Raw genomic sequence first — 25,036 nt, 5'->3', positions numbered from 1 at the left:
GTGCACCAGTGCATGTATTGATGTTATACTGGTATATATGTGTGACCACTGACAAACATGCAGATACCTGCTGACCGAGTCTGAAAACAGTGGGGAGTGACTCACTCTGAACACATTTAACAGCACTCAAAAGTTTATATCCTTTACTTTTTGTCCTTTACTTGATAGCGGAGGCACAAATCTATAACAGTTCACTGTGCTTGCCAAATATTTCATTCAGCAGTGTGAGTTTGTTTGTGTTTGCGTTGTGTGTGTGTTTCAGAGCATGAGGTATCAGCCTCTCTGCTGTTGCTCAGTAATGGTTTGTTGGCAACATCTCCCACCGGCACGCATTCATCATCGAGTCAGAGGCCAGCGATTGTGATCTTATAATATCTAAGAACACACACACACACACACACACACACACACACACACACACACACACACACACACACACACACACAACTACTTTGGACAAAGTTTCAGTAAAAATGGAAAGTCATGCAGGACTGAGAGAAATCAATATTTCACTTTCTATTTACAGAAGCACAGATAATACTCCCAGGTTTAGACAGGCTCAAGTAATGTATCTACCTATCGGCCTGTCTGTGTAGGCATCTCTCTTTCAGAGCCACACACACACACACACACACACCTGCCTATCTATGTAGTTATCTCTCTTTCAGACACACACACACACCTGCCTATCTATGTAGTTATCACTCTTTCAGACACACACACACACACACACACACACACACACACACACACACACACACACACACACACACACACACACACACACACACACACACAGAGTCTCTCTCAAGCACTCCACATAGGAACACAGGCTGGTTTGTGTCATTTTGCACCAACAAGACAGAAAAGACCCTCCGTGGCCTTATTAGACTGAACTGACTTATTAGACTGAACTGACTTATTAACTAACTTAGACTGAACTGACTTATTAGACTGAACTGATTCATTAGACTCAACTGACTTAGACTGAACTGACTTATTAGACTGAACTGACTTATTAGACTGAACTAACTTATTAGACTGAACTAACTTAGACTGAACTGACTTATTAGACTGAACTAACTTATTAGACTGAACTAACTTAGAGTGAACTGACTTATTAGACTGAAATAACTTATTAGACTGAACTGACTTATTAGACTGAACTAACTTAGAGTGAACTGACTTATTAGACTGAAATAACTTATTAGACTGAACTGACTTATTAGACTGAACTAACTTATTAGACTGAAATAACTTATTAGACTGAACTGACTTATTAGACTGAAATAACTTATTAGACTGAACTAACTTATTAGACTCAACTGACTTATTAGACTGAAATGACTTATTAGACTGAAATGACTTATTAGACTGAACTGACTTATTAGACTGAACTATCTTATTAGACTGAACTAACTTATGAGACTGAACTAATTTATTAGAGTGAACTAACTTAGACTGAACTGACCTGTTTAGAGTTACTGTTGGAATGCAAAAAATGCAAAAAGTTGCACTCGTGCTTACTGCAATTCTCCCCGATCCCTTTTTCATCTAAAGGGTTGTGTAACACCCCAACGTCAGCTTAAAGTATGAACATTTACCATTTAAAGAGAAGGTGGGAATGACAGAAAACAGAGGGAAACCATAGTGTGGGGGAAGACAAGGAGATAGAGGTGAAATACAGAGGGAGAGGGACATGAGGGATGGGGACAGAAGAAGAGGTGTGGTGGAGGAGGAAGAAACAAACGTAGATAAAGAGGGGAAGAGAGTCAGAGGAAAGCTGACATAAGCACATTCTCAGTCAAAGCAGTTAGACACCAGCACTGTCTCCAGCGCACACCGGCGCGCGCGCGCGCGCGCACACACACACACACACACACACACACACACGCATGCATGTCTCTAACCCTCCTCGATAGCCTTTACACACAAGCACAATCACAAGCAAATACACACACACACACACACTATGTCATTCCTATGGGCCATTAAAGGGCTCTGCTGACATTGTCCTTATGATATTAATAAAGTGCAGACCTCTCAGAGCTTGGCAGTAAAAGCCACAGCCGTTAAAACCGTCCATAAATATTAATATGGCGTATGAAAAACACTCCACCACACTGCACTCACTGCACGTGTGTGTGTGTGTGTGTGTGTGTGTGTGTGTGTGTTTTAGATAAGCGTAGGTGTAAGCATGAGAGGGAGATTGTGTGTGAGCAAAAATCTGAGAAACACAGAGCACATGAGATACTACATGTGTGCGTGTGTGAATGTGTGTGTGTGTGCATGCGTGTGTTTGATATTGTGGTCATTTTGTGTTAGTGAGCAGGTGTGTGTTTGGATGCACAGTTATGTGGCAACATGTCAAAAAGACAGAAGCCTTTAAAGAAAGACAGAATGAGAGACAGAAGTGTAGTTATGTGGTAGATAGATAGACAGATCGAAAGACAGAAGTTAGACAAATTGCTGAGAGAGAGGATAGATAAAAGCCATGCTGAGGACAGGAGAGAGGATGATATCACACTTAACCTCTATAGAGCAGTGATACAATATGACTCCAGTCATCAGTAATGTGCAGGGCTAGCTAGCTATAGGTTAACACTAGCACTACACTAATGTGCAGGGCTAGCTATCTATAGGTTAACACTAGCACTACACTAATGTGCAGGCTAGCTATCTACAGGTTAACACTAGCACTACATTAATGTGCAGGGGTAGCTATCTACAGGTTAACACTAGCACTACAGTAATGTGCAGGCTGGCTATCTACAGGTTAACACTAGCGCTACACTAATGTGTAGACTAGCTATCTACAGGTTAACACTAGCACTACAGCAATGTGCAGGCTGGCTATCTACAGATTAACACTAACACTAGTGTAATGTGCAGGCTGGCTACCTACAGGTTAACACTAGCACTACACTAATGTGCAAGCTAGCTATCTACAGGTTAACACTAGCACTACACTGATGTGCAGGCTGGCTATCTACAGGTTAACACTAGCACTACACTAATGTGCAGGGCTAGCTATCTACAGGTTAACACTAGGCTGGATTACAGCCTGATTACTGTCATCACGAATGTGATAGATGCTTGCTGGCTATATTCACACAGCCACTGTAAAAACTGCATAGAACAAGACAAATAGAGGCATATATATATATATGTGTGTGTGTGTGTGTGTGTGTGTGTGTGTGTGTGTGTGTGTGTGTGTGTGTGTGCGTATGTGACACAGGTATTTTTTTAATGATTTTTCCTGCATACGAACAGGAAAAACTTTAACATATATATAAAGTGTGCCTTTCATCTTGCGCCTTATAAATTACATTGGAAGCCTACACATACACACACACACACACACACACACATCAACACTGATATGAAGCTTATCACAACCTGTAAAAATGGTGTGTCTACTTCCATGTTAGAGTGCATTTACCTTCTCCAAAGGTTATGCTAAATGTTTGTGAAAGATGCATTTTGGATGTAAGGAACTAACACACACACACACACACACACACACACACACACACACACACACACACATGCTCACACATATGCTTAATAACACATAGCTACAGCTGTAAGTATTGGCAGCTGACAATAGGTTATATGAACCAGTGGTTCCTGACAGTGAGGAGTTTCACCAGGGGGACGTAGCGCGTGGGAGGATCCCACTATTCCCCCCAGTTCCGCCTCCCCCCGAACAGGCGCCCTGACTGAACAGAGGAGGCGCTAGTGCAGTGACCAGGACACATACCCACATCCAGCTTCCCACCCGCAAACATGGCCAATTGTGTCTGTAGGGATGCCCGACCAAGCCAGAGGTAACAAGGGATTAAAACTGGTGACCCCGTGTTGGTAGGCAACGCAATAGACCACCACGCCACCTGGACACCCCACCAGGTGTGTTTTTCTGGTCTCTTATCAAGCTGAATGTTGTTGATCCAGCATCTTTTATTTTCTTAGCACACTGAGTAAATGTTTAAATGCTTTCTTTAACCACGGTGGACTTGAGGTATTACAGTCGTGGTGTTGTGTATGTGGGTTGTGGTTGCTGGAATCAGAGGTCGTGCTCTGACTGACCCACACATTGATGCATTACACAGCCAAGCCTGAGGGATCAGAGTTTTAAAACATAAAGTGGATTTAAAATAACTGGACACAGTGAGGGATGCCACTGATTTAAACACCGTAATGCTGAAATACTGGTCATGTTGTGTGTTGTGTTGCGTTGTGTTGTGTTGTGTTGTGTTGTGAAATACTGGTCATGTTGTGTGTTGTGTTGTGAAATATTGGTCATGTTGTGTGCTTGTTTAACCAGACATGTGTGTATCAATGAGTGTCCAAGTCTGTGCAGCTTATAGACCCCTCCCTTCCAAATGGTCACACACAAGTGTTACCGGAAATTACCTTGTGTGTGTGCGTGCGTGCGTGTGTGTGTGTTGCTTTGTCTGCATACCCATGTATGTGACAACATGTATCCGTGTACCTCTACGTATATGTATGCATGTATGTATGTACCTCCTCAGCAAGGGAGTGTATGTTGCTTTGTTTGTGTACCCATGTAAACACTTGTGTTTATCTGTATGCTTCTATGTGTGTGTGTGTGCGCATGTATATATATATATATATATATATATATATATATATGTATATATATGTGTGTGTGTGTGTGTGTGTGTGTGTGTGTGTGCGTGCATGTGTGTTGCTTTGTCTGCATACCCATGTATGTGACAACATGTATCCGTGTACCTCTACGTATATGTATGCATGTATGTATGTACCTCCTCAGCAAGGGAGTGTATGTCTTTGTGTATGTTGCTTTGTTTGTGTACCCATGTAAACACTTGTGTTTATCTGTACGCTTCTATGTGTGTGTGTGTGCATGTATATATATATATATATGTGTGTGTGTGTGTGTGTGTGTGTATATATATATATGTGTGTGTGTGTGTATGTATGTGTGTTGACTCTGTAGTATTAGAAGGTGTGTGTATGTGTGAAAATAGCCTGCCATCAGCGTGTATAACAGTGCTGTAAGTGGACCATTAAACATTTATCTCAGCAAGCAGCACAGTCCATTATTCAACCATGTGTCACATCAGTGGAGTAGGGATTAAGCTCCACTGTGTGTGTGTGTGTGTGTGTGTGTGTGTGTGTGTGTGTGTGTATATTCACTGCCAAATTATCTGCAAGTAAGTGCAAAGTTATTGCCTGCCATCACGGGAGCACTCAGGACTCCCTAAAGTGTGTGTGTGTGCTTTTGTGTGCGTGTGTGTCAAGTTGGATATAAAAGTCTTAAACTAGTACGTATACACACACATTAACACAAACACTCACACACACACTTGTTTCGGGACCACTTGGCCTTGTAAGGGCTTGCCGTTTGTAATGGATAACGCCAGAATCCATTCTTTCTGCTGACATCTATTACTAATCGGCTCCATTTCCCTGTCATAGACCGAGTCCCCGAGGGTGCAGTATATTAAGTGGAATGAGGATGTGTTCTTTGGCTGTCTCAATGCTGAGAACTGTCATTTGTTTCCTTGCTTTTGAGATGGGTTCAAGAAGTGTAGCTAAGGACAAGATTTTGCGAAAAAAGACTCTCTCGGTACACCTGCTTTCCTCACAGAACTACCCGCCAGCGACGTTAAAAACACATTCATGCAACCACTGTGCTCTCCATTTGGGTCGGTCACCCAAAATGTATCGAGCCACCTCGGCTTGGTTTATTCCTGCAAAATCACACCGTCACTTTCCCATCTGCCACTCAAGTAATGTCACTGCCTCCTCCTCCACGTTCTTCTCAACCCTTTGCATCACCTATCTATTCTCCCCGGCCATACACCCTCTCTCTGTGACATCACATGCTGTCCAATGGAAAGGTTAAAAGCATAAAATCCTGTGATTGTGGGCACTCGCTTACCTTTACTTCAGAAATAGAAGTGTTGCCTTTCACAATACTTTGATTTGTGTCCTTCTCCCTCCTAGGCTAATTTTATCATCAGCCATGTAAATGGACGAAGGCTCAATCTGTGAGTAATCACTAAACTGTGAATGACTGTCTGGGAAGACTGAAGCAAAGTAACGGTGTATACCGTATTTCTCGGACTACAAGTCTCACTGGAGTATAAGTCGCACTTAGCAAAAAGCACGCTATTTTGAAGAGAAAAACATGTGTGCCACTTTGATTTATAAGCCGCATTTATATGGTGGTACCATAGAAATTGAATGAGAGTAGAACAAACATTCCCATTCAACTCAACATAGCAGGATGGTCAAAGCGGTGGCCACCCCCCCCCCCACCACCCCTTTCTCCCAATCATACCCGGCCAATTACCCCACTCTTCCAAGCCATCCCGGTCGCTGCTCCACCTCTTCTGACAGTGAGGAGTTTCACCAGGGGGATGTACCGCATGTGGGAGGATCACGCTATTCCCCCCAGCCCCCCCCCAACAGGCGCCCTGACCGACCAGAGGAGGCGCTAGTGCAGTGACCAGGACACATACTCACATCTGGCTGCCCACCCGCAGACACGGCCAATTGTGTCTGTAAGGAGGCCCGACATCCCGGTGTTGGTAGGCAAAGGAATAGACCACCAAGCTACCCACACACCCTAGCGGTGGCCATTTTTATTTGAACTGCTGCCATTGCGAAGAATTGTGACTGTTGTCGTGGGCTAACTTTCGAATAAACTGACTTGCGGCAAGTTGCAAACTTTTTTTTTTCTCAAGTGGCGGACTCACTGACGTGAGGTTTCGCAGTACTGACCAAACAAGCAGTGGAGGAGTACCAACATTTACGGCCCCACTGATGTGTGTTGGCACCATAACAGCTAACAACAATCACCATTTTCTTTTCCGTCCATCCATTCATTGTCCAAACTGCTTATCCTGCTCTCAGGGTCGCGGGGATGCTGGAGCCTATCCCAGCAGTCATTGGGCGGCAGGCGGGGAGACACCCCGGACAGGCCGCCAGACCATCACAGGGCCGGACATTTTCTTTTGAACTACTCAAATGACTGCGACAAACAGTTCCATGTCTGTTCTACTCTCATTCAATTTCTGTGGACGGTACAGTATTTCGAGTCACAATATTAAACAGTGCCATCTAGCGGCCTTAGTTGAAATGCAGCGTATTCGTTCCATTAGATTATATTGTATAAATTACTTTGGACTATAAGTCACAGGACCAGCCAGACGAGTAAAAAACAAAACAAAACAGTGACTTATAGTCCGAGAAATATGGTACGTACTTTATTCTGTTTCTAAGCAATTTTGTATTGAGTAGTATCAATGTAGGCTACAAGCAATGCTCATTGAAGAAGGACCTATGACTCAGGGCTCAGTTTCCTATTGGTAAGCTCATTCTGTCTTTACACTCAATTTTCATTTTTCTGACATGATTATCCTCTAAAGGGCAGCAATATTAATGTGTCTGATAGAGAGCTAAATATACCCAACATACGTAAAAGGAAACCTTTTAGCAACCAAACACCAGAATTTAGACACACAGTATGAGTGTTTCCAGTGTCATTGTTTCAACACAGTTTAAACACAAAAGAGAGTAAAGGCATAAAATCAAGTTATCAGCTTGTTCTGTCTTTTGATGGTAAATCAATTTTTAATGTGAAGCCTAAAAAACTAATAAGCTTTAAAAAGATTTAAAAAACAAAAAACAAAACACCAGATGGGGAACAGGGCCTTACATGTTTGCCATAGTCCTTCAGTTTGTTATAGTTATAAAAACTTTAATTTATACATCTACACCATGTTGCTGTCCTGGATAACTTAAGAGATGATACCCCATCACATGTTGTGTCGTGTTTCTTTCATGAGAGCAACACACCAGGATCACACCGGTGTTTTAGCTCAGCGAGGTCTCCTTTGGGTCTCTGAAGGACCCTTTGCTCTCAAAATCCAAAGAAATCCACCCAGAGAGAAGAGGGGATGGTCTTTGAGCTGAAACAGTGTGAGTCGGGATACTAGACAATTTTTATTTATTTTTTGCTTCAGCTTCATGTTGGCCTTAAGTCTGTGCCTTAATTGCTCTCCTCTTCTTTTATAATCTCATGCAAACAGAGGGAAGTTGAACAAACTGTTTTGGGTTTTTTTTGTGTTTTTTTTCTACTGGAATACTTGTTTTACTGTTGGAAGCAGTTGACAGTATCATGGCGCTTTCATGAAAGTCCCATCCTGGTGTTTTGATTTATGTAAGTAAATCAGTTATTCCAAGCTGCTAGCAGTAAAACACCAGAAACAGAGGCATTTAGTTTTATTTGTCACTGCTTGTCTAGTTCTCTTTCCATCTCTCATGCTTATTCTAAAAGGGGAGAATGCCTTCCAGATATATATATATATATATATATATATATATATATATATAGTTATATATATAGTTATATAGTTATATATATATATATATATATATATATATAGTTATATATATAGTTATGTATATATAGTTATATATATATAGTTATATATATAGTTATATATAGTTATATAGTTATAGATATATAGATATAGTTATATATATATATATATATATATATATATATAGATATAGATATATAGTTGCATGTACTGTGGTTGCTGGCAATACATAAGGTAGTTGTATACAGTACAGATCCCAAACACACATCTTTAAAACAAGGACGACAGCAAATGAGATTTATAGACTTTTATCAAGACGTCTGATGAGGTGAGCGTTACAGTCAACAGCTCTGCAGCAGTAGTGGATTTGTGATTTTTTTTTCCTCTCTTGCATGTATCAGATAAAACGTAGAGATAGATGATGTATTCAGTAATGATGGAAGAGAACAGATGGGTTGGACCTAAACAGGGTACAGTTTGCCAAAAGCATCTCAGTTGTGCCGACAGTGACTGTTGCTCATCTGTGAATGTCACAGAAAGGTGATAAAGAAATAAAGGTAGAGGTGGAAGTGCCTGTTTTTTTTTTACTCTCATTTTGAATGAATGTGTATAAGAAATAGCCAAAAGGCCACAGAAATTTGTTTCACTATAAAATTATTTAGCTCTACCTTGTTTAAGATGCCAGGGGAAGACTACATCTGTTCCAAAAGGTTTGATATTATATTTACGGTGCTCTGTAGCAGTCACACACTTTTTACTGTAAAAAAAAAAGAAAAAAAATGTGTGAACTGCATAGATTGGCATGCACACACATGCTTAAAACTGCACTGTCAAATCATGTGCAGCTTTGTTTAAGAGGAAATTTGCATGCTCAGAACATATAACAGTGGAACAAAAACCTGAAGACAACACAAAAAGAAAAAAAATTATGAATATATTTACATATAACAAAACATCAGAAGAGCCACAGGACTGTAAGAAGAAGCTGAGGCGGTGATGTTGAACATGATTTCTGCAGCTACACACGTGTCGGAAGTGAAACACGAGTGACAACAGTGTGGCGTTGGCAGTAAGATGCATTTGGGAAACTGCTGTGGGCAGAATGGCAAGCTGTCGCTGTAATGGAGACAATGTGTTGATGTCTAGAAGTAAACATACAATACCCCACGCTCAGAGTTCTCCACGTGTGTATCTCTCTATCGGAGCAAGGGCAAGGCAGGTACGGGACGGGACGGGACGGGACAGGGAGGGATGAAGCCAAAGACAGGAAACAGGAAGATAGAGAGAGACATAAAAGGACGTGAGACTCGAGTCAGAGACGTAGAGGTGAAACCTGATGTATATTTCTATACATATACATTTCTCCCAGCCTATAACTATCTATATGTTTTCATTTCCATTCCTTCCGCTGGTGTTCTTTATCCATGCTGAGCCCAACCACACCAAAAGGCAAATTACAGGATGGCTGCAGTTTTATTTTCCAATATTCTCTTGTATCCAGTATGACATAAACCCCCAGCAGCTTAGCCCGTAAGGTCGACATAAGCTCCTAAGTCATTCTCAGCTTGATCATTATTACATCTGTTTTCTCGCTTCCCCTTCAGAATTATCTTTCTTTTTTTCCTTTGTCTTTTACGCAGGGCTGGACATTTGGCATTTTTTATTTTTTATGTTTTCCCCCCTTTTCTCCCAAATTGAACCCATCCAATTACCATACTCTTCCAAGCCATCCCGGTCACTGCTCCACCCCCTCTGCCGATCCAGGGAGGGCTGCAGATTACCACATGCCTCCTCTGATACATGTGGAGTCGCCAGCCTCTTCCTTTCACCTGACAGTGAGGAGTTTCACCGGGGGGACGTAGCACGTGGGAGGATCTCGCTAATCCCCCCAGTTCCTCCTCCCCCGAACAGGTGCCCCGACCGACCGGAGGAGGCACTGGTGCAGCAACCGGGACACAAACCCACATCCGGCTTCCCACCTGCAGACACGGCCAATTGTGTCTGTAGGGACACCCGACCAAGCCGGAGGTAACACGGGGATTCAAATTGGCAATCCCCGTGTTGGTAGGCAAAGGAATAGACCGCTACACTACCCGGACGCCCCTGGTATTTTTTTTTTTTAGTACAGTAAACATTTAGCTTGAAGTTTAGATTGCTATGGTCCACACCAGATTACAACTAGGTCAGCTCTCTGCCCTCAAGTTTGAAGCCAACGTACTGGCTTGTTGAACCGCCCTGAGAGTCAACAAGGGTGCTGCAAGGTACAATGTTCACAACTAGATCTGTTAGGCTGAGCTATTACACATGTGCTATCTATGAAAATAGATGTCAGAGCTGCAGCAGTAGCTTGTGCAAGCCTCAAAAAAGATCCACAAGTAAATGCCATAAAAAAAATAAAAAAAAGATAATGTTAAGGAATTTTGTCTTTGTCAGGTGTTATTTTGGTCTGCGAACATTGCTTATATGTCAAGTACAACACATAGGGGGACCAACTAACAGGCTGTCTATAAGTAACTTGCATTTAAACTTGATAAAATAACAACAAATAAATAAAACATCAAAATTACTCTTTACTCTTGACAAAACTGGGAGCCACCCAGTTTTGTAAAAAGTGGTGCCAACGCGGCAATTAGACAATTTTTGCGGCACTCATCTCGCCCTCCTACCAGTAGACTTAGCCCCGGAGTCCACCAGGTACTTAGCAGCTTAACAAATGCTTGGTGGAAACTGTTGCAGCTCCTGCTGTTGCAGTAAGTAGCATGAAAACCCCTTTATACTTTACAGCGTGACACTCAGGTGAGATACATCTGAATTTAACTGCGACGTTTAAGCACTAGACACATGCAAAGACGAATAAAAAGAAACACTGCAAAGAAAAGGCCCTGGAAGACATATCAGCTGAACATGTAATATCAACCCCCCCCCCCCCGATCTGACAATACAGACATTCCTGATGATGTTCATCTCTTTTATAACAATTGTCACAATGTCAGCATTAACCTTCTTTGTCTTTTTTACTGAACAGAATAACATTTAATGCAACCCGTGTACCAAAATTTCCCCCTTGCATGGTGTGCGTTTCCAACAGAATGACAGCAACCATTTTGGAGACAGATGAGAAGCGAGAGGACAGGAGGAATACAGGAGAGAGTTTCGAGATGCTTCCAATGATGCTTTTTTAATGGCTTTTATCCATCACTGTTGTGGTTATGTTATCATCTGGCACAGGGAGAGAGTGACTGGTAAGTTGTAATGAGTTGGCCTTTGTGGGCAAAACAAGAAGAAAAAAAAAAGGATGCAACAAGGTGAAAGGCAGCTTCAGCTTAAGCAAAAGCATGTCTGTGCGTATGTACGAGTAAATATGTTAACAGAAACTATTTTGCAATAGGTCATGCTATTTCAAAAGTAAAGATATTTAAAGGTGCACTATGTAGATTTTAACTGCAACATAAGTCTGTAATCCTTTCATTTGCTCTGCAGACATGGTGCCAGATAAATTCATTTCCCATTCACTTTGTTTTCCTTGTATTAACTTTATTTTTTGTTCCTAAAGTCTATTCATAAAACCTCCCTCCTTAGTACTCAACCCATCCTACCCTTTATATAAAAGCTGAGGCCCAACTGCAAATCCCAGAAGACAGAGGATATATCATATGGTGGTGTAAGAGCAGGTCTTATCCTTGGACTGTAACATAGCTTCTGTTCAGGGATAGCTGCCTGTGAGTGTAGCAGCACTATACAAGGATGGCGATGGAAGGTATATACATATATAATTTTTTTTAATGTATTCTGTTACCCGTGTATGGCTTTTGGACAACAGCTGGCCATTTAGACTTTGGCTGCAGCTGCAATTTTACATCTAGGGAGTCAATATAGAGTAGGATCATGGAGGCCACATGGTCTTGGTGCAGCATCCACTGTTGCAGTATCCAAACACAGGGCCTTATACACCAGTATTTTTATATTATATATGTATATAAATTCTTAAAAATACCGAACATCAATACCTTCGGAAGCATTGGTATACATGTAAGTTTTGGAACACAATAAGAACATTTATGAACTCAAAATATCTTCTAATATCTTTCTTTCGTTCTTTTTATGCAGTTTATCTCACATTTTGGGATATAAATTTACATCTGCCATTTAGTTTGGATATATGTGTTAGTTTGAATGTGTGTTCTTGTAGTTCTTGAATGTGTTTTTGTCTGTATGTTGCACTGCTGTGGGCCCACTGCTGTGGGCTGTGTGCAAGTGCATGAGGTGAAATGACAAATAAAATGTTCCTGATTTCTGATTTTTATGCAATTTCAAGCAATTTATTTCCAATTTCTTCCCCAACTGGCCATGTTTAACTACTTAAACCTGCTTGCAAGCATTTCCGCCCCATGGCGGCAGACCAAGAGGTGGCTGTTTTAGTTCCCCGTGAATAACAAAATTCGGTTTGATGTTGCTTGAATAACGTATGACCACAATCGTGGATCACTGCACGTCACTTCTCACACTGTGACTTCTTACATACTTTTTCATTTGAGTACAACAAACAAAATCAAAGTGTTTGATTTAAATCATGTAAATATATGACATACACAGAAGATAAATGCCAGTCCAAAAATAGGTAAAATATGTCACTTCCTGTGTGCCTGCAGGGGAAGTGCACTGCAATCAACAAATAGGCAAATCCATGGAAGAAAATTGTTTTTTCTGTTTTGCTTTTTTTATTATTGGGTCTTGGGCAGAAATTTCTTAACATGAGCAGCAATTAAAAGGTAATAATTTACCATTCAAATTTTTCTCACGAAGCTTTAAGGACCGGTAATGAATCAGTAAACCTGGATACCAAACTCAGAGCCTAGAGACCCTGTTAAAAGGAGCTTTGACAGAGCATGGCAAAGCTGATATGTTTAAATGTGAGGAAACACATTTGAGTTGTGCAATTAGTTTACAAGAGCTATTGGTCATTAAAATATCAAGGTGGATGTAGTGGTAACTTGGTTATCATTACAGTAGCAAACATGCATACATACATACATACATACATACATACTGACTCAGCTGCTACGCTGGATCTAGCCAGTTAAGCAACTTCTCAAAACCCTATAGAGCATCATAAAGTTCACAATTAAGCACAGAAATACACAATGTTAATGCCGTTAACAATTTGACATCTCGGTGGTTTAGAGGATTAAAGAGTGTGCTGTGTATTTGAAATTTTGCGCAGATTTATGAATCTAGTTTATGATTTTTCATGACCGCCAAAAATGTGGGAGTCATATTTTGACCCTGATCTGAAACAAATTTATCACATTGTCCTTGTTGAGAAATATGTGGTTATCATTTAAATAAAGGTTATGATTATTACTACGACCACCATTATCTGTGTTTATATATTGAAAGATTGTCATTTTAATGATGCTTAGAACGACTATTTTATGATGCTAAATTGTTTTATTCCATGGGAGAGACTAGTTGATGTATGATTTAATGAAGCTATACAATTATTCAAGGCAAGTGTAGATGATGGAAAAAACAGTATAGTTTAGGAGATTATGCTGTGATTACAACCATGCTAGTGAGAACGCTAAATAACTTACTGAGGCAAGGTCAATAAATAGGATAGTTTGTGTGCTGGCACTCTTGCCTGCTTTGCAGAAGCCAGAATTGAGTATCATCTTTCTATAGCATCTGGATGACGTGTTGTTTTGACTTTAAAGAATAAAATAGAAACAGGACTGGATGCTGGCGGTCTCTGATCGACCAAATTTATAGGATGATCTCCGGCACTAATAGTAGCCAGAAAGGAAAAATGTCTAGTCAAAGACACAGCTGATACAGTTCTTGAACTGCATGGTAAAAGTTCAATACCTCTGCAACAACTGATGTTTCTTTATTTTAACAAGGGTTTACGTTATCCTAGTCCAAGTTGTCTGTTGTCTTTAACATGACATAGAGAAAACGGTTTAGCCAAATCTCTCTTGCTCTCTCTCCCTGTCACTTGCTACCTCTCTTTCTGTCATTCTTACTATGAAATTTATTTTTCTAGAATCTAGGGGGTGATTTTTACACCCAAACCTAATAGAGTCCCAGTGAATACAAGATTGGGTTGAAATTGAGGGAATTTACATTTTAGCAGTTGAGGTTTGTTTACCCAGCAGAAATGTCAGGTTAAACAACCACCTTCATTTTCATTTAAGCTACTGTATCCCTTGGTTGGTGGAATATTGGAGAAAAACATACTCCTGCTGTTATCATGATAATGTTTTTATGCGTGCTCAATAATCCAGGTAAGGAAAACACAGAAAGCTGAATCAGTTCATCTGGACACAACGTTTATTGGGAGAAATGTTTAATCAATCATCTAAGTGACCTCTTCAGTCTCGACTGACTGCAGGTATCCCACCATTATAAACAATACAGTGGCATAACGACCAAATGTACTCTTAGTCCCCCCCCCCCCCTTCGGTTCAGGGATGGTCATTCTGTCTTCACATAGATGGCCTCTTTGACTCCCCAATCAAGCTAGCATTCCTCCCTACCAAGGATGTGCACGTCTTCATCCTTGAAAGAGTGGCCACTGGCCTGTACATGGGTGTAGACTGCAGAGTCCTGGCCTGACACGTTAGCTCCTCTGTGTTGTGCCATCCTCTTGGCCAGCGTCTCTTCAGTTTCCCCAATGTACAATTTATTATGGCATTCCTCCCGTTGTGTCCAGATGAACTGATTCAACTTTCTGGGATTTCCTTACCTGGATTATTGAGCATGCATAAAGCTATTTTGACTCATTTTGGTGAAGATTGCCTTAAACTTGTACTTGAGTACAAGCAAACGGTATGCAAGATGGCAGACTACAGGGACCACCTGAGATTCAGCCTCAGGTGCAGACAGAGCAAGGTTTAACCTAAGAACCTACTAATATAATCAAACAAATTTCAAAAAATTCAAAATGGCTTTATTGGCATGATGTAACACTGTATATATTGCCAAATCTTCAGTCAAGGGCCACCGAGCTAGCAAGATCCTCCAGAAGACAAAAAGCCAGCTGTTGAACAAACGGATGAGATAAACTAATTTTACCATCGACGCTTTGAAACTCAAAGAGGAGCAGATCCAACAGAGACTTATGTCGTGTCTAGATGAGACCACTTTCCAACATGTGATTGAGTTCACAGAGAAGGCTCGTGTAGCACAACATGGAAAGTAAAAAACCAGGCAGCAAAAGAAGTTTGACCTACTTGCTGCAAGTCAGAGACATCGGCAGACAACAGATGGAACCCTCAATGGCAGTCAGAGAGATGGACATCTGACACATGCCAGTGATGTGGACAAGTTGGTGAAGAATCTGTCTCACAGACAACTCACCCAAGCAAAGAAAGATATCCTCGCTAAGGGGCAGAATTTTGCTGTCATGCCGAGGCAAATCCTGCTAGTAGAACTGATCACAGCCATAGAATTGACAATCTGTAAAAACAACATCACAGACCTGAAAGTGGGGCAATTGTGGATGAAAGTTTCAGCCTGCCTCGGCAACACGAAAGCGCCGCCATCCAACATCAGCAGAGACAAGAGGAATGCACTCATGACTATCGGTAAGGACAATAACTTCATCATCCTTCCGGCGGACAAAGGCAGATGCACTGCTGTATTAAACCAGACAGACTATCATGAGAAATGTATGACGTTACTTAGCGACATAAATACTTACGAGCCCCTGAAACGAATCCAGGTAGTGGTTACAAGAAAAAAGTGACAGATTGTCAGAAGCTGTTGGAACAGTACAATGCTATTGTCAGAATTTTGTACAATGTGTGTGAGTGTGTGTGTGTGTTGGCCCTGTGATGACCTGGTGGCCTGTCCAGGGTGTTGCCCCGCCTGCTGCCCAGTGACTGCTGGGGTAGGCTCCAGCATCCCCGCGATCCTGAGAGCAGGATACGCAGTTCAGATAATGGATGGATGGATAGATTATACCCAGGGGAAGCTACAGCTAGTCTGCATTGTTTACCTAAGATGCATAAACAGGATGTGCCATTACAGCCTATTGTTTGTATTATTAACTCAGTGACCAATAACATCTCTAAGTTTCCGGCATCTATTCTTAATCCATTGGTAGGCAGTAATGAACATCACATTCAGAACACTGGATTTTGTGGATAAGGTGAGGGAGCATCATTATGGGGAGGGAGGAAACAATGGTCTCTTATGATGTTAGATCTCTCTTCACATGCATTCCTGTTGATGAAGCAATGGAGGTAGTCCGTATGAAATTACAAGAAGACCCCACCCTTAGCAATATGACCACCCTTAACACTGACCAAGTGTGTCTGCTCCTGAAGCTGTGTCTTCAGTCCACGTACTTCACATACAGGGGGCAGTACAATAGGCAGAGGCATGGCTGTGTTATGAGTTCCCCAGTCTCACCTATAGTGCCCAACTTGCATATGGAGGAAATGGAAAAGAGGGCTCTGATGTTCTATCCAGGGACACCACCTCGCCATTGGTTCAGATTTGTGGATGACATCTGGTTTAAAATTAAATCTCAAGACCTACCACATTTCACCAACCACATCAACTCTGTGGACAACCACATCAAGTTCACCAGGGAGGATGTGAAAAATGATAGGTTAGCCTTCTTAGACTGTGAAATTGTAAATGGCGATGGGGGACATTTGATTGTTGATATTTGCAGTAAACCAATGCATACTGATTAGGACTTAAGGTTTGACTCTCATCATCCATTGGAGGACAAACTGAGAGTCATCAGGACGCTGGACCACCGAGCTGACAACGTCCCCACTGACACAGTGGCTAAATCCCACATTAAACAGGCCCTGGTTAAGTGTGGTTATCCTAACTGGGCATTTGTCAAAGCCAGGAAGACGCCCAAACAGTTCACCAGCCGATCGAGGTGAGGAGAAGGACAACAGCTGTCTAAGCATAAAGCAGTGGTGATTCCTTATGTGGCGGAAGTGTCGGAAAAGTTGAGACATGCATTTTCCAAACATCGCGTCTTGGCTGCTTTCAAACCCCAAAACACGCTGCACCAGAAATGGGTCCACCCCAAAGATTGGGGTCCCGGCACAAACAGGGCAATATAGTGTACACTGCTAAGTGCCAGGGGATTGCCGTGACTTGTACATCAGGGAAACCAAACAGATGCTGGCCAAGAGGATGGCACAACACAGGAGAGCTAACATGTTAGGCCAGGACTCTGCAGTCTACACCCATCTACACGCCAGTGGCCACTCTTTCGAGGATGAGGATGTGTACATCCTTGATAGAGAGGAACACTGGTTTGAACGGGGAGTCAAAGAGGCCATCTATGTTCAGAGGGAACAACCATCCCTGAACCAAGGTGGGAGGGGCTAAGAGTACATCTGTCACCATCTTACAATGCTGTGATTGCAACTATACCCCAATCCTCTGTGAATAGTACACATGGCCATTGAAACTCTAGTTACGGGAATTTGCATATGAAAGTGATCCTTGTTTTCGGTCGTTATGTCACTGTATTGTTTATAAGGGTGGGATACCTGCAGTCAGTTGAGACTGAAGAGGTAACTTAGATGAGTGATGAGACGTTTCTCCCAATAAATGTTGTGTCCAAATGAACTGACTCAACTTTCTGTGTTATCATGATAGGATAATATTTACAGATCCAAGCCAAGTTCTCAGACCATCCAAGATGGCAGCTTTAAATAATCTCAGTGATTAGGAATTGGCGAAGAGCTGGTATACAGTACAAAAAAAAAACCAACTAAGAAATATCGGGGGAAAAAATCATCTTAAGTTTTTGGCTGAGAGTGGTGTCTGTGCAAACAAGTGCCTGCCTCTTCTCAAGCCTTCTTTGTCCACAAACCCATCTGGAATACCCTTTGTGCACGAGTGTGTGTTTGTGTGTGGTGTGCAGCGTTGTTGGTTGTGTGATTCCATCATTGCTTGGTCTATACTGCCAATGTCAATATTGGCTTCAATTGCCTAAGGAAGAGAGTTAGACTCTCTATACACACACACACACACATAGAAAGACACTTGTCAACACATGTGAGAGGACAGATAAGGCAAACAGGCATACAACTAGCCGTCTGGCAATAACACTGATAAACATTTTGTATCTACCATTCAACAAAACTAACAAAGTTTTACACACACACACACACACACACAAACACACACGCACACACACACACGCACACACAGTGCAATCTGTTCAACAAGATACGGGACACTTGGTTTTTAGATCTAGCATTTATAGCAGACCCATGTCTGTCATTTAACAAAGGGCTCTTAGTGACGGGTAATAAAAGTAGTCTGTTCTCTGCGTCAGTGTATTTGTCCGTGTTGCCTGAATTTGTGTATGATTTTGAAAGTGTGTCTTTCTGTGTTTATGTTAATTCCTAGGTGTTGAAGAGAGCTACCTCTAGGGGAACTAAGTTTTTGTTTAGCATCAACAAGTGCCCGTGGCAACCCTGTTGCTATTCAGACAACAGCTCGGTCCACATCTATGGTCTCTTTCATGACCCATATTGCGCTCACTGGCCTTCGTACGCTACTGTTGACAGGCAGCATTCTGCGTCCACTCAAGCACAGGGTCGTTTCATGCTGAAGGTACACTTCCTGATTTGATTGTAAAATGACCCCTGTCTTCAAGCACATTGATTTATTGATTGATTGTCTTGTCCAAATCACGTTAATCAACATTTTGAGTACCTGCAAACTGCCACTGAGCAATGTTTTCCTCATGCTTGTCAGGGCCCTTTAAGCAAACAACAGTGCAATATTAATAATACAGCTGTATCATCACCAGTTTGCCTTTGAGGCCAGGAATCTAACATTTGGCGGTAATGTAAAAGGGGAATTTAGGGGGGCATCTGGGTAGCATAGCAGTCTATTCCATTGCCTACCAATATGAGGATTGCTGGTTCGAATCCCTGTGTTACCTCTGGCTTGGTTGGACATCCCTACAGTAACAATTGGCCATGTCTTCAGGTGGGAAGCCGGATGTGGGTATGTGCCCTGGTCGCTGCACTAGCGCCTCCTCTGGTCAGTCAGGGCGTCTGTTCGGGGGGAGGGGGAACTGGGGGGAATGGCGTGATCATCCCATGCACTATGTCCCCCTGGCGAAACTCCTCACTGTCAGGTGAAAAGAAGTGGCTGGTGACTCCAGATGTATCAGAGGAGGCATGTGGTAGTCTGCAGCCCTCCCCGGATCAGCAGAGGAGGTGGAGCAGCGATCAGGACCGATCGGAAAATAAGTTAATTGGCCAAGTACAATTGGGGAGATAAGGGGGGAAAATAAAAAAAAATTAAAAAAAAGGGGGGGGGATTTTGCTGCTAGTCATGACCAACAGCAGCTTTTCCTGATTCATGGTATGATTGTTGTGTTGTGTACGTGTTTGTAGCGGCGGCTAGGCTGATATCAGTCTTGCCATGCCTATGTCATTTTCCCATCAGTGTCATGAATAGGCATCACTGTGCTGCTACTTAGATTTTATGAATGTAGAAATGTGCCGTGCGTGGTTCCCCTTAGCGCTCTGCTGATTTCTTCTGGTCATCTTCATCTTACCATAATAAATAATTTCTCTGGTCTTCATAGTTTTTAATAAGATTTTGTCCAACTTGCACATTACTTGCAAAAGCACTGTTGCACATGTGCCGTGGTAGTCATTGTAGAAGTACCCAGCCTATATTTATCGGCCTTTTTTTTTGTATTTACACCAAGTATAGCGGTAGGCTTTGTAAGAGTCTAATGCCATGCATTTCTTTAGCACTGATACTACACCATTGATTCTTTAATGTTAAAAAGCAGCACCAAATGAATGCATTTTGACAAAAAAAAGCCTAAACAAATAAAGCTACGTATGTCTACCATTAATTTTTGCTACCAGACCAGTTACTAGAACGTCTGGCCTTTATTTGTATTTTCTACAATATCTAAACAGCCTGAAAAATTTGCATTCACACATACAGATTGGCGTATGCCCCTACCGACTGCTACTCTGCAGTCTGCTGTGCAGCAGTGTGGCTGTTCCAGGACCGTCTCAAGTTTGGCTACAAACCTTTTTGTGGGTAACCCTGCCTGGTCACTGCTGCGATAAATTTGGTGAAATCAAAAAACGATTCTGTTCTCAAACTTTGTAATGTTCTTTAATCTCATCTCATCTCATCATCAGCCGCTTTCCGGGGTTGGGTCGCAGTAGTCGTCCCTCTCCCCAGCAACACCCTCCAGCTCCTCCTGGGGGATCCCAAGGCGTTCCCAGGCCAGATTGGACATGTAGTCCCTCCAGCAAGTTCTGGGTCTACCCCAGGGTCTCCTCCCAGCTGGACGTGCCCGGAAAACTTCCAAAGGAAGGTCCCCTGGAGGCATCCTAATCAGATGCCCAAACTACCTCAACTGGCTCCTTTCGACGTGAAGGAGCAGTGGCTCTACTCTGAGCTCCCTCCGGATGTCCGAGTTCCTCGCCCTATCTCTAAGGCTGAGCCCAGACACCCTACAGAGGAAACTCATTTCAGCCATTTGTATCCGTGATCTCACCCTTTCAGTCACTACCCAAAGCTCATGAGCATAGGTGAGGGTTGGAACGAAGATTGACTGGTAAATTGAGAGCTTTGCCTTCCGGCTCAGCTCCCTCTTCACCACAACGGTCCGGTACAACGTCCACATTACTGCTGATGCTGCACCAATCTGCCTGTCAATCTCCTGCTCCATCCTACCCTCACCCGTGAACAAGACCCCGCGATACTTGAACTCCTTCACTTGAGGCAACAACTCATCCCCAACCCAGAGGGAGCAATCCACCATTTTCTGGTAGAGAACCATGGCCTCAGACTTGGAGATGCTGACTCTCATCCCGGCCATTTCACACTCAGCTGCAAACCGCCCGAGTGTGCGCTGGAGGTCACGTTCTGATGAAGCCAACAAAACCACATCATCTGCTCTTTAATTTGCCTCCTTAAAGACGACAGCGAAAATTACCTTAATAAGTAAATAAAACACTTTCTCGACCCGTTAGCTGTGTTTCTGGCCTCAAGAAGAAGATGGAGGGGGGGGGGGAGCACTTAGAGTGCTTTTCATTCCTTATTATTTATTCATTCTCTCTTTAGCCTCTTTGTGAAAAGTGTTTCTGCAGGGCTCGGTTGTTTGATCCTGAGAAACATCAGATCCCCATTAAGACTTCAGTCATGTTCCACGTTCTACACAGGCTACGTCAGATTAGCAGGGATGCTGTCTCGCCCTCTTTGAGACAGAAGGTCCACTCTGAACGGCCTTCGGTACACGTGTAACACCGATCTGAAAGATTAATCGGACAGCCACTGTGCTCTCCCCCTGACAAAGTTTGGATCTGAAATAATTTATGGGCCCTGAAAGACATGTAAAACATTTTCAATTTAAAAAAAAAACATGTTTTTTAAACCAAGCCACCCAATGGCTAAAGTATGTGACATAAAATATAGATGACCCTTGCAAACTGCCTATGATATATTGAACCTCCCCCCCACCCACCCCATCTTTGTGTCTGCACTCCACTCCTCTTTTTATGATTTTCCTTTATTCTGATCCGTTTCTTTTTTCTCTGTAACTTATTACCCATCTCTCTCCCTGTGAGTCATTTCATTTTTTTCTCTTCAGCAGCGGCTTTGTCTCTTGTTGTGCATCATTTTTTCCTCTTGTTTACTCATTTTTCCCCTTTTTTTCTCTACTGATGCCCTGACCTCCCCTCTCTTTCTCTCTCTCTGTTCAATTGTTACTCTTTATCAGTTTCTCTTGCTTTTGCTCACTCCCACTTCCATCTCGCTCCCTTTCACACTCTCTCGCTGTCCTGTCTCTGCAGCTTTGACCTTTTCTCTGTGGTTGACACTCAGCACATCTCTGTTCTCCGCCAGCCCCCAGCCTGCTGGGTCCGGGGTCGACTGGTTATTCGCTGTTCCACCTGGTCCAGACCACTCATATTTAAGGGTCTGGATTGTCCTTGGTAAGACAAGCTGGCATCCAAATAGCATTAACACAATACATACAACCCCAACTTATTTTTTTCTCTTTTCTGCAGGCTGTCATTCAAACGCATGCTTAACACTGTCAATAAATACAACCATTTTGTGTATACTGTACTATAAATTGTACGTATACCGGTACGCTCGGTCATATCCATCTACCTCAGGCATGTATGTAAGTAACCTGCTAACATCTATTTCAGCATTTCTGGTATATTCTCTGCACCGCTGCACTTTATCACCTATTATTTTGCCTGTATATAGTCAATTCTTGTGTATATATCTGAAGATTGTTGTGTTGTAGTGTTGTTTTTCTGTGTTAAGTACACTGAGAGAGCCACAAAACCGGAGTCAAATTCCATGTATGTACAAACTTACATGGGCAAAAAACATGATTCTGACTGTTTAAACCTATTCATCTTTATGACATTCTTTGACCCTGGTTAACATATGATTTGCATAGCACGCTTGAACTCCCTAACCTTTCAGGTTAACCAATGTGTTGTTTTTTTATCCTCTCTTAGGCTTCACTCTCTTCTTCCTCTGTTCATTTCTTCCTTCCTTTCATTTCACCGTCATTTTCCCTTCACCCCTCCAATAACTCTCGACTTTTTTCTTTCTCTGCCTTTGTCCCCTCTCTTCTTTTAAGTTTCTCTCTATCCCTCTTTTCTCTCTCCATCACACTCTCTCTAATCGTCAGTCTTCCTAGAGGTGGTGAGACCCTTATGTGGCCTGGGTTAGTCTCTGATTAGCATGGCCAGATGACCCCCTTACCCCCACCAAATCCCAGGCTGACTCCCTTCTCTCTGTGGGCCGATGTGAAATGAATGTAATGTCATTTTCAGACTAGCAATAATAGCAGCCACATTTCTTCTTTTTCGTATTATTCCCCGTGCGCTGCCTTTCATCCTCTCCCACTCTTTTTTTCCCCACTACATGGGTGTGTGTGTGCATGGCTGCAAGACATAATATTCCCAGATATTCCAAAGCCCTATTTTTGTATGAGTCTGCAAATGAGAATGATGGTGCAGTTGGTGTATTGCTTCGCTGAAGGTGCAAAATCATGTAACTTTAGTGTGAGTGTGTGTTTGTATGCGTGATGTGTATCTATTGTCTGTGTGTGCAAATCTATACAGCATGGAATAGCCTCGCGTATCAACCCCATGGAGATATTTTTTTGCAGCGCTGTACAAAAAAAAAAAATCTAATATCATATGTGCAGGATAAATGACAAATAAATGCAGGGTAAATCTGTCAAGGAGGACCACAACGCGTCCCAATCCCCACTCCTCTCTGTTTCTGCATTTAGCACAACTGCTGCGGTATATGGAAAAAAGCCATGCCGAGAAGGGCAGATGGCTCGAAAACCTTAAAGCAAATCCAAGGACTCCTGTCACGCCACCATTTCCCCAGTCTCACAATGAAGTCTTTCTTCAGAACACTGAGCAGCGATTGTAAACATCTCTAAAATGAGGATGCTGCCATTTTGTTAAAAACGTGCAAAACTCAACCTCTTTGCATTCCTTATAAAGCTCGTCCCTGCAGCTTTGTATTGAGAACACGACTTAGCAGTGCTTTGCTAAAACACCCTCAGGATGGTGGTCCAGCTTCTGGCAGTCAGACCATGCAATACTTACATTACTACGCCACATGTAGCGAGACAGCGAGCTTCCTCTTTCGCCTTCCTGCGATTTGAAAGCTGCTCTTGGGTGCATGCTATCTGACTGCTTGGGCTCGGGCTGGCTTTCAGTTTCAGGCGTGAGGTAAATAAAGACTGCCATGTTGTGAATGTGTCAGGAAGCAGTGTTTTGTGTTATCACGTGTCTTAAGTGTGGAGTGAAAAAGCATGAAGGAGATCAAAATAAACAGTGAGTAATAAAAGAAAGAAAAAAAATCAAACGGCGGAGTATGCGACTAGGTGAGAGGGGTGAGATGAATGTAGAAAGGGAGAGAAAGCAACAGAAGGAAAGAAAAAGCAGGTGATGTGAAAAGCCAATATGCATGATGACAAAGACCAAAAAACAGCCTTTTTGCTGGGGGGGAAAAAAACTAACAAGTTATCCTGATTCATAATATTTTTAGTCCTACCATTCTCTCTATGTTTATCATCTGCCTCATGGACATAAACAGAGTAAATATATTACCAGCCTTTTTACAAAGGTCTGGTACACTCTCACATAAATACATGTGAAGAAGTGTGTGGTCCTTCCCAGTCAAATCAACTGACACATAAAACACTGATTTATTTTCTATCTATCTGTTCTGTCGTACCGATCTACCTATCCAACAGTGTGTATTTTTTATGTACAGACTTGAAACTCAGGTGAAGTTCGAGCTCTAAGCTCATCATCAAAATAACAAACAATATCCTTCTCACAGTCTTTTGAGTTAAACTTATTCTAAGCTATGTCAAAGTACCATCTATTTGTCTGCTCACCTATCTAATCACATTTTCACCCAGTGTTACATGGACTGCTCCGAGCGTTGGGTTAACCTACCTGCGCTTGAAGGTGAGCACCACACCCAGAAGGATGATGATGAACATGAGGATCCCAGCAATCACTCCGGCCATCTTCACCGTGCTGTCAACCTGCTTCTCTGGCTCCATGGCGTCTGAGTCCTGGGTGGACGCACCTACACACACACACACACACACACACACACACACA

At 42.4% G+C, this 25,036-nt stretch overlaps 1 protein-coding gene across 1 annotated transcript in view; it reads right to left on the bottom strand.

The window, feature by feature from the left end:
- Positions 1-25,036, bottom strand: part of ptprt (protein tyrosine phosphatase receptor type T) — a 442,632-nt gene that overhangs the window by 165,057 nt on the left and 252,539 nt on the right. Inside the window, exons 16-17 of the mRNA XM_056300890.1 lie at positions 24,866-25,001; positions 9,545-9,577 (exon numbers count right to left, since the gene is read on the bottom strand). Coding sequence (XP_056156865.1) covers positions 9,545-9,577; positions 24,866-25,001 — 169 coding nt within the window. The remainder of the gene's footprint in view (positions 1-9,544; positions 9,578-24,865; positions 25,002-25,036) is intronic.

This window comes from Lampris incognitus, chromosome 2 (assembly GCF_029633865.1).
Source record: "Lampris incognitus isolate fLamInc1 chromosome 2, fLamInc1.hap2, whole genome shotgun sequence".
In the NCBI taxonomy this organism is placed as follows: domain Eukaryota; kingdom Metazoa; phylum Chordata; class Actinopteri; order Lampriformes; family Lampridae; genus Lampris; species Lampris incognitus.
Note: the sequence above shows the minus strand (reverse complement) of the source record. Positions and strands in the feature narration are given on the sequence as shown.